This window comes from Fistularia commersonii, chromosome 17, assembly GCF_037954325.1.
Source record: "Fistularia commersonii isolate RoL2024-O1a breed Wild chromosome 17, RoL_Fcom_v1.0, whole genome shotgun sequence".
Classification (NCBI taxonomy): domain Eukaryota; kingdom Metazoa; phylum Chordata; class Actinopteri; order Syngnathiformes; family Fistulariidae; genus Fistularia; species Fistularia commersonii.
Window position 1 is genome coordinate 8437746 of NC_141300.1, and position 18246 is coordinate 8455991.

The 18246-nt window shown below is 40.1% G+C and overlaps 2 protein-coding genes across 3 annotated transcripts in view; both read left to right on the plus strand.

Annotated features, from left to right (window-relative positions):
• Positions 1–6466, plus strand: part of jph3b (junctophilin 3b) — a 39446-nt gene extending 32980 nt beyond the window's left edge. Inside the window, exon 6 of the mRNA XM_086163503.1 lies at positions 4054–6466. Coding sequence (XP_086019629.1) covers positions 4054–4134 — 81 coding nt within the window. The 3' untranslated portion in view covers positions 4135–6466. The remainder of the gene's footprint in view (positions 1–4053) is intronic.
• A 1284-nt stretch (positions 6467–7750) lies between these two features.
• zcchc14 (zinc finger, CCHC domain containing 14) overlaps positions 7751–18246 on the plus strand; it is a 28329-nt gene continuing 17833 nt past the window's right edge. For both annotated transcript variants that reach the window (XM_086163903.1, XM_086163904.1), the window contains exons 1-3: positions 7751–7905; positions 8364–8883; positions 11342–11566. In XM_086163903.1, the coding sequence (XP_086020029.1) occupies positions 7877–7905; positions 8364–8883; positions 11342–11566 (774 nt within the window). In that variant the 5' untranslated portion in view covers positions 7751–7876. The remainder of the gene's footprint in view (positions 7906–8363; positions 8884–11341; positions 11567–18246) is intronic.

Sequence of the window (18246 nt, forward strand, 5' to 3'; positions counted from 1 at the left end):
TTTCTGATGGAACAGAAGGAAATAAGGAAGTACATTTACACCTCATGAAGAAAGGTGAAAACAACCTTTTGGGACCAGACTCTGCACAAACATCACCCTGTACCGTGAATATCAAACATTCAGCACCATTAACCTCGAGGAGGTGGCTAAATATTAGATTGGCCGGCAAATGTAGGCTGAATTTCCCTTTCGCTATCATTGCACTTTCACACATTTAGTTGACTAAAAGGATTTGTTGCTCACTGTCATGAGAATGCATCCCATACTCAGTGACACAATGCAGTGTGATCCCACCTATTAGGGTAATCCCTGGGGACAGCAACAAGGTTTAACCTTGCGAGAAACTGTAAAGGAACTTTTCTTTGTACAATTGGTAAACAGGAGGATTATAGTTTGTTCAGGCTGGTAGACTCCACGACCACTCTAATCCTGCATGACAATATGGTAGCTGCATTAGCTAATGAAAACGATAAGAAAATTAACGGGAGTGGAAATTGCATATGACATACTGAGCAAACTCTGAGCAGATGTGCACGCACGTGCGCGCGCGCACACACACACACACACACACACACACAAACATATATACATGATATAGACAATAGCATTTTTTACCAACAATTGTTTTTGCAATAAGCGTGGCAATTTTGTGTCCTGCAAATTTCTGCAGAAAAAAAAAGTTAACGGAGTGTGGTTCCTTGACGTTCTTATTTACATCTGTTTTTTTACAGACACAGACACAGACACACACACACACATGCACACACATCGCTAAAGCAGCTCCACATTCATCCCTCCCAAATTGTTAACTTCAGTGGAATTTGTCTGTGGTTGTATGAGGAAGTGAGTTAATTTGATTATATCATTATTTAATACTTCATGCCAAACATATAAACAAGCAGAGAGAGAGAAACCAAGTGGTCCTCTCTGCACCTTAGTAACAGCAGATCGGCAAACTAGGCTCTTCCTTGCAGGTGGTCCCCTATTGGTTAACCAGCTGTCTGTTGCTAGGGAACAGCTTATGCCTTGCTTCAACAGCGGCCAATCGGCAGGCATGCATTGGTGACAGGGGGGCGTGGGGTAGGCTGAGGTGATGTGTATGTGTGTTTGCAGCAGCAGAGAATCAGGGGATTTGTGTTAGACAGGTTCACATTATACCTAGATGATATCGTAGCTGGAAAAAAATATGTGCTCCCCCCCCACACACACACACACCATCACCTCAACCACTATCCACTTCGATAAGGAAGTCCCTTCCTTATCGATGTCTCAGTCAAACACTGAGCCAAGCAGCCTGCAAGTTACTCCTTATGTTGTCAACATAAATTTTTCAGTACGATCCATAAAGTGCCTTTAAATTTTTCTGCAGACCCATGCAGATCGGCCCACTGCTTCTTTACATCGGTTTAAAACCGTCCCTTTTTTCCCCTTTGCTTCCTATCCAATAATTGATTTTCAGGTGAGGTTTCAAGATGTTGCAGACAAGCCACAGGTTTGTTGGCAATACTAATACGATGTACAGGTGTGACTGGAATCCTTAAAAGAAGGTATAGAATTAAAAAAAAAAAAAGGAGTACGTTGTATCCAAATGTGATCAAGCAATAAACATCAGCTAATGACAAAAATTTGTCGACACATGATAAAGAAATTGACATCCCTGTTGAAGTCCTAAATAAATACTGAATCATGGTTGAACCGTTAACAACCCCATACATTTTTCCCAAAACAACACACACAATTATTTTCGGTAAAAGATTTTTACCTTTTTTTCCCCTTCTTTTGACAATCTGAATACTCATTGTACGAGTACTTGTACTTTGCAATGTAAATCAGCCTCTTCAGACATAAATGTACTACAGTCATGCAAATGATGTAACATGTCAAATAAACACCAGTATAAATATCTGAAAGCCTTAGTTGCACTATTGAGTAAATTTTCAAAAAGGCTTAAAACATTGCTGCAGATCTTTGGTGAACCTACTTGAGAAAACATAGTCTTGGCTACTTTGAACACAATCATTTATAATAGTGTTACAGCACAATATCAGCGTAGATTCCAATGTAATCTCTCCAGGGACACTAGTATTTTAATTGTGTCAGGGGGAAATTTAATTAACCATATACGCCTTCTATGCCTTTTCTTTGGACAAATAAATTAGACAAATGTGTTAAAACCAATCAAAAAATGTTAATCAGGGGGAAGGAGTTAAAAAACAGCACGGTCATTAATAATCCACACATGAACTGGATTGGTTTGTTATCCAGACATTGGTGATTTGAGAGACGAGTCTTCACTCATTGGATCCTGCTTGTCAGCGAACTTCTGTCAAGTAGTCATTAAGCAAGACATGAGAAATCAGCCAACTTTGGGTTTGGGGTTAGGATCTCCTCACTGAAATTGTGGTTGTTAATCACATGTGCAAAGGAACATGAATCTATTTCTTTTATTCCTACTTGTAAACTTAAAAATGTAATTTCTATTGATGCAGGGATTATCCTCAAGGAAAAGCAGGTTTCAATAAGTGTCAATGAAACATGGCGATTTTTGGGCAAAATTACCTATTTGAAAAATTGAAGCCTTACATAAACATAAGAGGGTTCTGGGCTGGAATGACTGTCTGGTGACATTAGACTAAAGTAGGATTCTGATAGCTCAAGCTTCCTCTCGTCGTGCTGAGCTAACTAGTCAGAGGGGGGTCTATCGCTCTAATGCACACAGAGAAGAGAAAGGTCTCTGTCTCCTCATCTCACCATCTGGATAATGTAAATAGGCAAATTTCCCCAAAATGTTGTTGTCCTGAAGCAACTCAAACAGACAGAAAACTAAATGGCAACCTCATGAGGACAGAGGGGCCAAACCATAGGAATATTAGGCAAAAACACTGTGGCATACATCAGTTTAGGAGGGGCTTTAATAAAGTATTTGACAGGATATTCATTTTTCCCTTCATTTTAACTACATTCAACATTACAGATGTTTTAATTACATACTTTTTCTACAAGGAATTTACATCCTGTTCCATGTTTTTACTTCATAATATCAGTGAGCATCCCAAGATGTACTGAAAAGTAAAAAAAATCTGTTCAGTGTGCAGGGTTTTTAAGGATTTCACTCATATTTAACTTAAAGATGATTTGTAGAAAAAAATAACATCCGATTCCTCTTCCTATTGGAAAATGTGAGGTAACACATCAAATGTGATAAATGATAAATTTGCCAATTTCATCATAGAATGGAATATCATAAAATACGTCTTGCAACGGGAAGTGTAAATATGGGTCTATGAGAATGCATGTTACAAATCGGGGTCACATGGTCCGTCCACATAAAAAAAAATCAAATAAAAAATAAGGGATTTCTTATCAGCTTTATGGTGGTTGAAAAAACTCACAGTCAGCTATGGATTCTCCAGCTTTAGCTTCACACAATAGCAGTAAAAACTGTGTCAGCACTTATGCAATCCTTGAGAATATTGCTGGTATCAGGTGAAAACCTTGCATCCTCTGAAAGCCACCGCACTGAATTGAGCCTCACACCCATTTGTTTGAGTTTGTTTGTGTTTAGTTGAAAGGTTCTTATTAAACAATTAGCTGGAACATCGCCTAAGCTATTAAAAAGGAATTTCCTCTTCCTCTACTGGCAGTCAACAGAATCACCTTACGGCAGCGCTCTGATTGATGTGCACACCGTTGCGTGCTAGGTCTTGTGACTGTGATGAGGACAGGGGTGGAAATGATTTCAAATTAAGTCAGCATTTCAGAAGCCAGTTAATTCCGTCAAATACTGCAATATATGTGTGAATAGGGAGTGAAATTATTTTGTGTGGTTTGGCAGTGAAGAGATGAAAAAACACACTAACATCATTTACATATAAAAGCGTGACTGTAGTAAAGGGTGTTATGTCCTGCTTTGTTTGAAAATGTAAATGTATTATTACCTCTGATTATGTGTTTCTCAGGCAGCTTAGACACACCACATTTATGAAAACAGCTTTGTGTGTTTGCATGTGTCATTACTGACTCTTTCCCCTTTCTTCTCTGTCTCCCACACAGGCCTACAGCTCTGTTCTGGTTGCCATGGTAATTCTGCTCAACATTGGAGTGGCTATTTTGTTTATCCACTTTTTTATTTAAGAGCAGCAGTGCTTGGAGAGCCACCCTATCTATGCTATAGAAACCTTACCTTCATATGAATCTTACGATGAATCTGCTGCCACTTGGTGTTGCCGGCAGGAGGCAGAGGGTGGCGATCACCTAGAGCTACGACGCAGTCCATCCATGGGGATTCGGGCTAAAGGTGGCTGAGCTGCAAGTGTGTTCACAAGTGGACTTTCTGATGCCGGAGTGCATCACCCAAAGATGAAGATTGCACCAGGATAAATCGGTCCAATTACCTGGACTGGATATAGAATAAAGTCCAGGAAGTGGACTACAGTAACCTTCAGAACTGGTCTTATACCCAGGCCATGGGAAACACAGCTGGTATTACAGCGATATGTCTGCTTCCACTGTCTGCAGACAGGACTGACATGACAGACTTTTTTCATCTTCAAATCATAGTTTTCAACAAATTTGTAACTTATAATTTATTTATTAACATTTCTCTCATGTACGATATGTTGAAGGATATATTCTTTATTTTGTAAGCCCTTAACTTGTCTTTCTATACCTGCCGCCTTCTGGCTCCTTGGTCTTCCCAGGTGTTGTTGCTGACGGCTCAAGCTGTGTGTGTGTGTGTGTGTGTGTGTGTGTGTGTGTGTGTGTGTGTGTGTGTGTGTGTGTGTGTGTCTGTGTGTGTGTGTGTGTGTCTGTGTGTGTGTGTGTGAGTGTATGCATGCGTGTGCGTCTGTTCACAAAGAATGACACTGGATCAGAGACAAAATACTGCCTGCATATACATTCAATCGCAATCTGTCCACCACCCTCACATGCACACTCATCTGTCTTTTACATTCAATACCATGTGTGTGAGCATTATTCATCTATCTATGTTTGAATTTTATATGTATGATTGCGTGTGTGTGTGTGTGTGTGTGTGTGTGTGTGTGTGTGTGTGTGTGTGGTCTCCAAGTGGGTCAGCTCCATTTCACATTGTTCATGAACTTTCAAAGAGCACCTCATGAGGACACAGTGCTCACCTACAACCAGCCCACCATCACCCTCCTCTGGCAGCTTCCATCTCTCCCTCCCACTCGCTCCCACCTTCACACACTGGGTAGATAATGCTGCTTCCTCTGAGCCGGTGGCCCCGAGCCTTTCACCTATCATGCTGTTGGAACGGGTGGTTAGAGGATGAATTGAAGTATGAAGAACACGGTGACTTAAAAGACCAATTCATATTCAGAAATCGGTGCTTCTCTCAAAACTTAACCTAAAGAAAGCGACAAATTTTATACTCTTACTGTAAGATGCCTGAAAATATAATAGTCGCCACCTGCATTGCTTTTGTAGTGCCAGTTGACATAAGTACACCAATGCATGCATATGTACTATAATATCTTAGACATGCATTGCATCTCAAAAGCGTTTTAAAAAAACAACAACTTTGGAAGCACAGGTTAAGTTTTGACAGTGGCAGTTTCTGAAGGGGAGTCTTATTTGGAAAAAATATAGATTGATGAATAGAAACGCCAACAATGCGAAATTAAGCTATGTGGATAATTTAAAGATTGCTTTTGTTTTTATGAATGAAGTTAATTTGAAGTTCCTGCAAAGAGATGTAAATGAACAAACAACATGATGAAATTCCACCAGGCTGATTGGATCATGACGAGCATGTTTATTTTTCCACCTAAATCTGACTATCAATGAAAGATAGATGGCATATAAAATGCAGCCATAAGCTCTGGTCATCCAAAGTCCATTGAACACCTTCATTTTCTGTCTCTTATACTATCCTGACAGACCAGCCTCCATGTATGTTTGCATGTGTGTACATGAACACTCGCTGAAGTGTGTGAACATGTGTGGGCATCTTCCTTTCACATGATGGGATGTGATGGCTGAGCGTGCTTTCATCAGTAACACCACCCAGGCAGAACTGGGCTACCGTTGTTTCTTTTTGACAGCATTTTCTCACAGTATGGATTAGAACTCAAACCCAACTGTGAGCTCATATCTTGCATTTCCCCCATGTTACAAGAATATGGTCTAATGCGCCTACATCTCTGTAGGCAGAACAATATATTTTTCTTTCTTTTCGGTCCCAGACTGACAAAGGCTTTGGAAGCTTTGCTGTACACCATCAGCCTGGTGACGATGCCCTGCGCCATCCTGTTAGTCTGCAGCATGCTACAGCATGCAAAGCTCTCTAGTTTGATTTTCTTTCTTTCTGTCTTTCTTTCTTTCTTTCCTTCATTCCTTCTTTCTTTCCTTCTCTCTTTCTTTCTTGCTTTCTTTTTCTGGGAATTACTCTGTTCCGTTTTTGGGTTATGTGGACAAATTAATGAAAGTGTTTGAAAGAAAATCACACCTGGCTTGTGTGTTTTGTTCTTTCTTTTCTCCCTGCAATTATATGTTTTCATCCTCTGCATAGGTGTCTGTGTGTGTGTGTGTGTGTGTGTGTGTGTGTGTGTGTGTGTGTGTGTGTGTGTGTGTGTGTGTGTGTGTGTGTAACAACATCCCTGATGCAGAAAGGAGGTGGTACAGGCCTGGATTGGGAGGGGGTATGGTTACTATGGCTACTGAATTGAATATGCCTCTGTAAGCACAAGAGGTTTGGCTCTAGAAACCAATATTAAGGAGAAAGGGGGAAGAAAGGAAGTTAAAGATGATTTAAAGAGCAAGAGAACTTGAAATTGATCAGGAAAGAGCCCAAAAACGAGTGTCCTGATGTAACGTCACACCTACAGTGGTGCTGCATCTGATTTTAAATTGAAAATATGTCGCCATCTTCTGGCCTGAATTATATGTTATATCATAACGGCTTCAGATGCTTTAAGATCATTTCATACAAAAACTACAGCAACAGATGTAATAAATCCTGTTCCTCTATCTAGTTGTCATTCCCAATGACGAGTTGCATCGAATCGGCCTCACATTATATTGTCACTTACTACTTACATTTTTTTGTCTCAGAAATGTATTCTGTGATAAATACTTCGGTTGAAGTTTAAAGATGTCATACAATTTGACAATAATATTTCAGAAGACCGACCTTATTTGAATTCATAAACCCCTGTGGGGATATGATGTCCTTTATGAAGTCCAAAATTATATGTTAAAGATTTTTTAAATATAAAGACTAACCATTCCGAACAATCAATGGAAATAGATGTAACTGTCGTTGTTTTGTTGAAACTATCATTACAAGTAGAAACACAACAGCAGCTCGATGTCTGGGACTTTAAACCTGAAGTTAGCTGAGACTTGTATGAGTACGGGAGGAGAGGATCATCTTGTGAGCCAATCAGGAGAGAGGTCTGTTGGACGGACAGACGGCGTAGCCAATCACAGCATCTACTTCTTTGCACTAGGTTAGGTCTGCGGCAGGAGTTGGGATAATGTTATACCCAGCTGTTTTTTCCTTCAATATTTCACGACTCATGGCAGAATACAGGCAACGAAAAACAGTAATTACAACTATTTTCATCCACGGACAGTGATCATCGTCTGTTGTCATCCGTATTCCGTATTTTTATAGCGACGACTGACTAGGCAGTGCCTCTGAAATGTTATGTTTTCTTCATTTGCTTTAGCAGCAGGCCACATTAGTTTTGTTTTTAAATTTAAAGCCCATCACAGTCTTGCTAGCGGCGGGGGTCTTGAGCCCGCGGCACCGGAGGGACTCGCCGTAAACCATGAGGACGGATGAGCAACTCCTCGGCAAGGAATTGTCGTGGCGTGTGTGTTAGGACGGCGCGGCGGCCTCATCCGGATGACTGAGTGTCGCTTCGGAGGAAGGCGGTGAGTCTGGGTTCTCCGTGTCAACCGGCGGAGGGCTGCGTCCGTCTCGTCAGCGGTGCTGCGGTCCGACCGGCGCGGGGGGACACGGCGGAGACACTCAAACACGGCACACGGAGCGACTCGGGGGAAATTCTGGCTACTGGACGGGCCTACGGCGGTATCGCCGCCGGTCGGTCCGACAAAGGAACCGGGCTGGCGATGCCTTATCCGGCCGCGGAAGTGAGGGAAAATCGCCCAGTGGCCAATGACTTATGGGAGAAAAAAAAATTGGCAAATTGGCTCCGAGGGGCTTGGAAACACTCGCGCCTGCGCGGTTAACATACGTGCACGCGCGCGCTCTCTCTTTTGTTGTCAAGTTTACTGTCAGTTACAAGTTGACATTTCGACGCTCAAGTTGTGTTTGTGTGTGTGTGTGTGTGTGTGTGTGTGTGTGTGTGTGTGTGTGTGTGTGTGTTCAGAAACGGGCTCGCTGGCTGTGTGAGGATGGTGGAGAGTCGGACCTGCGTCCAGAGGGAGGGGGTCTACTGCTGGTTCTCCTCCCTCACCTCGGCCCAGAGAGCAGAGTTCCTGTGCGGCCTGTTGGACCTCTGTGTCCCCATCGAGCTGCGCTTTCTCGGCTCCTGCCTGGAGGATCTGGCCCGCAAGGACTACCATTCCCTCCGGGATGCGGAGATCAAGGCGAACAACCCTGCTGACCTTTCTGGGCTCACGAACATCACGGACGAGGTGGTCCGCAGCAAGTTGCTGGTGTCGCTCGCCCTGCTTGGCTCGGACAACCGAGAGGCGGCGGGGGTCCTGTACCAGACCCTGACGCACATCGACACGGTCATCAACAACTATGGCCTGGCGCTTAATGACGGGAGGACTGAGGAGCAGTTCTTGCTGCTCTTCACCATGGCCTCCAACCACCCGGCCTTCAGCTTCCACCAGAAGCAGGTGCTGAGGCAGCAGCTAAGCCAGATCCAGGACATCCTACAGGTGAGGTGTTTTCAGATGCCCTTCAGAGGTATTTGTTCTCAAAAACCTGATCCAGGGTCACCAGCCTGCAACTCAGTTACATCAGCTGAAAAGTCAACACATGAGTTTGTAGTAATTGGACACTTTCCTTGGATATCTGGAAAATACAAAATGAGAATAAAATCGTGCAAACAACTTCTTAAGCTTGAAGGTATCCAATACATCCCTTCAACACAATTGTAAAATAACTGGTGTTTTCAAAATGAAAGTCTTAAACTGCTGTTCGCAGTGAAAACAGACAGTGTTAGTAACAAAGAAGAGACATGGGTACCTTAATAAGGACACAAAACAATAAATAAATAAGCACAAGTAATTAGTGAAGGACACAAGCGATGCTGAGTTAGATTTCTTCTGTGAAAATTGTCGAGACATAGTATTCAGGAGTGTCTCTTAAAATTCAGACAAACCAAAGTCTCCATTCCTCTGAAGGGGCTCAGTTGTATATTTGTGTTTAAATACCACACAAGCACAGTGTCAAGCCACTACTGAAGGTGTTTTGGAGACTCCCAGGGATTTCAGGTCAAAGGTCACCACCCCAAGTTGTCATCATTGCTGCTGTGATCAAGTTGAATCCCACTGCAAGAATGGTTCTAAAGATGCTGCTCAAAAAGCTTTTTAATCCAATCTAAATAATTCAGACAATATCGTAAATGTAAAAGTGCTCACTGTATATTTAGGAATGATTTCAGTGGCAGCAGTGCCACAGTAGCAGGGTTTCAAGGTTTGGTCAGTGAAAATTGAAGAAGGAAATAGAAATAAAGTTTGTCCAAACCCTTGTTCTCTGCAGCTAATACGTGCATAGCTTCCACTATCCTTGTGGAATGGAAGCGCGTATAAGGCAGGTGAGATGACAAAGCAATAAGCCTGATGCAATGTGCCACAGCGAATCCTCATCCCACTGACAAACTGCTCTATAACTGCAGGACTGTGTCTGACTCCGGCAGTACACTCTGAGTTACAGTCCCACTCAGCCAAGTTTTCACCTGCTCAGGGGGAAAAGGAGTTGTTGCAAGTGAAGTGCAAGCCACTTATTAAGAGGTCCTCTGAGCCCTTGATCATTTGTACAGATGAGTACATGTGTTAGAAAAGCAAATTACAGCTCAGCTGTTTACATCAATGTTATGCAGGAAATGACATGTTTCCAGGTGAAAGCTGCTGCAATGATGACAGAACAGACAGCTCTGGCCGCACCTCAGATCTTTTTTGTTAGGCGATGGAAGTTTAAATGTAGTGAAAGGATTCCCTTCCTCTCACTGATTCTCACTCTATCTATCTATCTATCTATCTATCTATCTATCTATCTATCTATCTATCTATCTATCATCTATCTATCATCTATCTATCATCTATCATCTATCTATCATCTATCTATCATCTATCTATCATCTATCTATCATCTATCTATCTATCTATCTATCTATCTATCTATCTATCTATCTATCTATCTATCTATCTATCTATCTATCTATCTATCTATCTATCTATCTATGTGTCTTATCTGTCTGTCTGTATCTATCCATTTATAATAAAATCAGTGCTAAGACTACAAATGAAGATAATACTTAGTAATAAGAAATAAAAGGTAATAGTAGTCCCAATCTGTTTATAATTGTTATATCTGAAGATCATTGAAACAGCTTTGTGCATTTGCATCTTCACAATTGTCATAGTAACCAGAAAGGTCAGAATACTCATATTATGAAAATGTAATTATTATGTCTAATCAGAGGTTCTAAAGATAGTGTTACAGCACTCCATGAAGCAGGGTGGTGTTCGGTGGGGCTGAGATAATTTCCAGTAATGACATTATATTGAAAATTTCCTTGAAAAATAAAATGTTATCTTTGTCTTTATTTTGGCCTTATCTTTGGCTAACATTGAAGTTTTTCATAAAAGTCTAGTGTTGCTGATGCGGTTTGAAAATATTGGTGTGGTGATGATGTCTTCCATGGGTGAAAATAAGGTCAAAAAAGTTTTTATGATTCCCATGCATTGTTGAGTTTATCTTCCTTTTTTTGCATAGTTGGCATGCAACTGAACAAAACCTGATAAGCTGGCCTGGCCTATATTTCAATGAAAAGTTTCAAAGAGTTCTTCTTTTAACTTATCTTCTTTTCGAGCATCTTCTTGTTTTTCTTCCAGCCCTGATATAAATTCATGCTGGTACTTATTTGCTGTTAGTCAATATTTACCTGGTATCATCCATAGCCACAGTAATGTTTTCAACTTTGTTTTCACATTTGATTCACATCAGAGCCTCCTCATAGGAAAACACAAAACTCCTCTCTTTTCTTCTGATGAAAGACTATGGATGAGGGAATAAAGATGTGGCACATCTGTCAAATCTTTGCCAGATGTGCTAAAGTACACATGCGTATTCTTTTTTTTTGTTTTTCTCTTAATAATATGTTTCTTCCAGGTGAGCAGTGGAGGAGCCACTGCAGAGGGTCAAGCATTGGGGGCTGGCAGCAATCGACCGGCCACCTTTTACACCCAGCCCAATCACCATTTCCACCATCAAAGTGTGTCTCTCCCACTGGCCTCATTGTCTCCAACTGCCTGCTCCCTGCCTGATGCCAGAGCTACATACCTGCCTTTGTCTGTCTGCCACCTCTGCCACACACACGGCGCCTGCTGGCACAAGGTAGGGAGCAGAGCTGTGTGAGGGTGTGACCTCTTATGCTATTGTTCATTAATAATACATGAAGCATAGTTTTTCAGAGGAGTTGGCCTAGTTTCTACATATTTGATTGTATGGAGTTTTGTATGGACTGGTTGCCCTGTGTCCTCCATCCTTCCCGCCAGTATTTGTGCTGGGCAAAATCATTTGGCTGTGGCATGGCTTTTATTAGTTGCTGATGTGCACCAAACAAAAACAAAACCTCACTTTCTTTGGCTAGCTTGTTGTGTATCATCATCCTTGGAGCAAAGTTATTTGCTTATGAAATTGAAACAAGAAGACTTGCTTTTTTTTGCAGCTGCAAGTCACGTCACAGCCATCAGATAGAAAAGCAGACTCCTGAAAAGCAATCAGATTATTATAAAATCAGAAGTTATTTCTATCAGATGCATCATTATATAAGACTGTAATTAACCAAGTGTTTTCTCTCTGGTTCAGCCCACACAATAGTGTTTCGTGTAGTTAAGAGGATCACTATACAAGAAGTACAGCTTGTTGTGCGAATGCAGAAGTTATGTCTCCTGCTTACCATTTTGCACAGAAAACTCCTCAGATGTTTGGCAGCTTTGACATAGCTGGACACATTGATCTGATGAGGGCGTGCAAAAATATCACATTGTTGCTCTTTCATTGATCAAGAATATCTAAGAATCAACAGGTAAAGGCATGCATCAGGCTAATTTGGGTGTGTTATCATTTGATTGTAAGAGTGATAGCAGGTCTGCAACATCATAACGAGAAAAAATAAGTGTTTGTGCATCTTTTGATGCAGTAAGTTTTTTTTTTCTGTCCATATCCCTTTGTTAGTGATACAATAGCTGAGACAATATAAGGCTTATATTGTCTCAAAAGTATGGCTTTCATTATAAGCCATACTTTTGAAATTACATATCAGTTTCACATGGTACTTTTGTTTGCTGCCTTTTCCATGAAAATGGAATGAGAGACATTCCAATTTTTATTGTAATGGGAGTCCATTCTTAAGAGGTGTGTCATGTTACTTAATGGCCTTACATGGGGGTACACGTTATGCCCATGCATGTTTAAACGAGAACAAGTCAGCCCAGCATTTACACTGGTTTTGTCAGATTTATGCACTGCTCTACAAATCTGAGGAAAGCAGTTTAAATGTGTTGCATTTAGTCATAAATCTACACAGTTTGCACATCTCAACCCTGTTGTTTTAAGCATTGCTGTGTTCATAGCACAGTCTGTGCCAGAAATCAGCTATTTGGACCAAAGCATGTAGCTGACGCATTTACACCCCCCCGCTGACCATTTCATACTGGTTAACAAGCACTATAGCAATGTGGGGATGGAGAAGCATGCACACAACCTGACAGGAAGAAACCCTATTTAATGAGGACAGAAAATATCTAACATGTTTGTTACACTGTTAGGCCCATGAGGCCTTTTTTGAAAAAAAAAAACAAAAAAAAAAAAAAAAAAAAACGCTAAAAGCGAATATACCGGTTTTCCAGAGGCCAATCTGTATGCATTAATTTGTTTATTTTTAGAGGGAAAGATATCAAAGTTGGCGTGCATGACAGACAGTGATGCTAAATTGTGGTATCACATGTTTGTTTTCTTTGTTGAAAGCCTTAAAGTGTGATTTTTGGAAGATTTTCTGAAAGTGACTTTGATCTCATCTCTTCTTCTGTAATTCCATCGCAGAAAAAAAACATAAATGTGAAATGTAATTTGTCATATCATATTTAGAATTGTGACAGTAGCTATCTTGTTTTTAAAACTTAATTTGTTCAGTGGTCCTACACAGTACCCATTTGATGTCATAACACAGGAGTAATTGAAGTAAATAGCTGCATTTATATCCAACTGTATCACAAATTTCAACCAAATTTATATGACTATGAATTTTAAGCAAGTGTTGAGTGCCTCATTGTGATGAATGGAAGTGTTTTTTTAATTCACTGATTTATGTATTTGTCTTAAATTGGCAAATTGCAAACACACATAAAAACAGGTGGATTGATACCCTACTAATGATAGCCCAACAAGAGTTCTTAAAATAGTCTTATTGGAAGCCAAAGTAATAATTATATGAAAGCAGACTGTTGTGCTGTCCAGCCCAGCCACAAATAGAGATCTTGACTGGATATATTGTGTTGTAATGAAAACCTCAGATGATGGTGCAGGAAGAGGAAGGGATTTCTTAATATTGCAGGGAATTGAGTAGCTCAATCACAACATCCTGCATACAGCCGAGCTAGACAAAGAATTGAATTATTCCAAAAGAGACAGACAGACATTCAGCAGAGAGAGTTAGATTTAGAGGAAGACAAAGAAAAAAATTGGCCATCTTGCTCCTCTCAGTCTTGAACCGCACATGTTTTTTTTTCACCTTCCTAAATTTTCATTCAGAAGCAGGCAGGCACACTGTTGGAACATATGTGAGCCGTGAAGGGAAAGTACCCAGCTCAGACTGAGCGTTTGTATTTAGTGTTTTGTTGCCCTTGGCTCCTGCTCAGCGCAGGTCAGCACATTTCTCTATGCTGAAATCAACCCTCTGTGGTTTGTGTATGTGTGTGTGCATGCCTGTGTATGTGCATGTGTGTGTGTGTACATGTGTGTCTCAAGTGAATCCCCAGGATGTTATAAATGCTCTCTCTTTTCCCCTGGGTCTCTTTCCTTTCTTCAGTGCTCTTAAGGGGAATGGTAGGGTCTCATTGTAGATCTCAGCAGTCATATTCATTACCCATAATAGATGCATTGGTTACAGTATTTATCAGTGACGGATGTTACAGTTTTAATGTCTATCGCAGCAAACTTTACATAAACAGCCGTGTAGGGGAAGAGAGAGATGGATGTTTTAAATCCTTGTCCAGTACTTATCAATCACATTTATCTATATCCCTGTTTTCATTCAATGGAGCGTGAATGTCCAGAATACAGTCACATTTCTTACATAGTTAAAAAAAAGAATTGCACATTTTGTGTGTAATGCTTTTCTTGATCAGTTAGACATGGACTGCTGATTTTCAGAGTTATCAACCACAGAGATGAAAATACAGTGGAATTAAATGAAGGCTGTTCAAAGTGTCAGACTTTACATTGAAAACTCACCAGCAGTCTTCTGATACAATTACTCAACTTGACTCAAAACCTTTACTTTTAAAGTCTATAGACAAATATATAAGCAGTGGATGACTGCTGTTGGTAGACTTAAAAACTGAACAAATTCCACAGCATAGTGCAGTCAGTGTGTTTCTTCTCAATTCCATTACTTGCTGTCTAGCTTGAGGAACTGACAGGAGTAAAGGATGTTACTCCAAACAAATGAAATTCACTTTTTCAAGACATCATGGTAGTTCCTAGCCATTGTTATCTCAAAGTTTAAATGAACAAACAATTTTTGAAATTCTACTTGAGCCATTAAGTGACACATTTTCTCATCTGGCTCCGTGTACTACATGGGCTGGGGCCTGGAAAAAAGATATTGATACACATCCCATTTCTGTTTGGGAATGGAAAATCACAGGTCAGATACACAACTTTAATGAAGCAAACGTTTCCAGTATAATGGGTTCGGTTCCACTCTGAGAGTGAATTTAGTTTAGAAATACATTTCATGCTGAATTTTTGGAAACCCCCAATCCCCCTTTTATTTTATTCATCCCAAAATACACACATTCACATCCCAACTCTTAAAAGTTTTTGCAAGTACTTGGTTTTCAATTTTTAGATGATAAAATATCATTCAATATCTTATCATATTTATATGATACCTTAGAACAGTGTTTAGTATCCTTTTAAGTTACTCTCTACTGCTGTTACTTTCCTCTGCTGCACTCTTGGACTTTAAATTGGTCGTCCTCTATGGATTTTAAGCCAGCCGCATCAGCTTCTTTTAACACAAAACAGCTGGATACAGCTCTGTGTGTCATTCCTGGGAAAACTAAAAGAATTACATTTTTCTCTAGAGTGGTATTACAACTGAAATACAGTGGTAACAGCAGCAAATACAATATACTGGCCACTCGTGTTGGTCTTGAACAGCTGGATGTAACCGCAAAGGTAGTACCTTACAGACCATTAACAATGGCATTGTCAGAATTCACAGCAGGTGTAACACAGTATTTAGCTGATGCCATATTGTCCCGTCCCTCTATTTCCACTCTTACTTTGCAGTTCCTTTCTTGTAATCCTTAAACATGCTGTTTTTACTTTTTGTACTTAGCGCACAGAAAGTCCGCTTCTGGACTGAGAGTTGGCAAAAATAAAAGACCTGTGGATGATGCAGTAGTATATTTCTTTGTTTACAGATGTGATGTCTCAATCTGCACTCTTGCCTGTGCTGGGTTTCCCCTTCTGATCAAGGAAAAAATATCAATTCCATCGTAGCCTTTTTTAAAATCAGCGTTTCTCTGACTCATTCTGCTGAACAGTGCACTATAGTGTAATCCAAAACACAGGTTTGGAACCTCAGCAAAGGGACGTAAATACTTTTGCCCTGAGCAACATCTTAGAATCACTCAAAATTGAGGCATGGACAACTTGCAGAGGATACTGTCCTCTCCACAGTGAGACACACTCAGTGATTCATCTACAGTTTCAGTCTCACTGTTATGTAACGTGCGACTCATTTAAATGACAAATTCCCATCTGGGAAAAATTAAAAGGTAATATTTCCAGGACAAACTGGTAAAATTATCCAGTTCATTTAAATAAGGTGCCCACTGTATTTTCCTATGATATTGTACGAAGATTATAACTTCACATGAAGGTGTTATTTTTTTTCTGCAAGACAAAGATCTTTTCTTCTTTTTCAAGTATTTTGATGGTATTGCCAGGGTCCAGACTGAATGACTCAACTATTATGTGATGGATTGGCATCAAACTAAGCACATTAATGGTTTCCAGAGGATGTATCTTCAAACCGAGTCCATGACCTCTCTATATGACATTAGGGTGCAGCATGACATGTGGAATGCAGGGTTATTTCCTAATCCTTCTTTCTAGACATCAATTTATTTTAGTCATTTTTAGATTAAGTCTTATTCTGTCAGTTTTGGGTGTCAGTTCAAAGTGTTCATGGGATTGATTGTAACAATGGTGGCAGCTCCCGAAGAGGTTACTTTAGAAATGTAATGATTTTATTTGAACACATTGAGGTCTAAAAATACATTTGAAATTTTGCACAATTACAAGGTATTTTCCTGACTGTTCTGTGGAGTTCTGTGCTCATTTGTGATTGCCACTTCCTTTTTCACTTAAGAATAAGAATAAGAACAACTTTATTTATCCTGAAGGAAATTGTTGACAGAAGTAAACATTTATTTCTTGCACGCCTCCTGTGTGATTACTTTCTCTGTGCTATATTTCACCTCACTGGCACAGACCTGGCTCATGCATGCTTGTCTTATAGTGTCCATAAGTTGAATTTATATTCTATTTCAAGTCAGAGTTGGTTTTGTTCCCCGGTTTACTGCCCAGGTTTGCCCTCCTCTGAGAGTTCTATTAAGCTATCCCAGTCAATTTTACAGTTTTCTGTCTGAGTTTCACTAAATAATTACTCTACCCTACCTCTCTTCCTATGCATTTCCTCTTTCATCCTGTCTTTCCTGTGGAAAAACGGTCACCCTTTAAACATGTAACACACACCAGATTTTTCTCAAGCAGACACAAGGCTTTCTTGGAAGTAACCAGATTTCAGCGGAAGTTTCTGACTCCTTCTCCACTTTGATAGTTTTGGAGTATTTTATTAATTTAGTTGGAGTGTCAATGCAAGCACTCTTAACACTCATCTACACTGTCTCTCTTTCTCTCTCTCTCTCTTGTTGGAAATTCTCTGGTGAATGCTCTGCCGTTTTGAAAATGGGCTCAATCAGTGTTACCATGTTCTTTGCGCTTGGTAGCTATTAACTCTTGAATGTCGAGTATGGTTTGTTCTTACTTTTGCTTACACAAACAAGGCCCATCTGGATACGAACTGGATAATTCCACGTTTACTGCACTTGTTTTAAAGGAGCTTTCCATGTGTAGGGAGAGCAACCATGAACAAGGATTATAGTTTACCAAGTAGTACTGATCTCATTTGAATGATATTTAACTCCGTGTGGTTAGCCCATGTGTAAATAGTCAGTAGTTCAATGTATTGTGCTTTATTTTCTTTTATGGAGCCAAACAGAGTAAATGGAAAATGAAAGAGTTCCTTTTAATGTCCTTGCTACACTAAACCTCCACCCCAAATTTTAGCTCTTGACAAAAATTTAATGGACACTTCGTCCTATAATTGTTTTATTGGGAAATTGTTTCTTAAAGAGCCACAGATGTGTATAAATGTCATGGGATAGCATGGGATCATTTTAGCAATGTCTAACTGTAAGGGACAGTTGCACTGTTAAACGTCTGTTTGGACTGCAAATCTTTTTCCATAAAATTATTCCTCTATGGCTGCTATAAATAAGATCCCGATTTTAGTTGATGGCCCTGGTTAAATATTGGTTTGCTTTTTCCTTACTTTGTTTTAGCGCCGTGCCAAGCATAAAAGAGGATTGTTTAGTGTATGTAAGTCAATTCAAGGAGTGCAAGAAAAGACAGTAATGACATACATTTTGTGTGTGTGTGTATTCCTGCACTGTGAACCGTGTCACAAGTTGAACATATGGAGAAGAGTTCTTAAT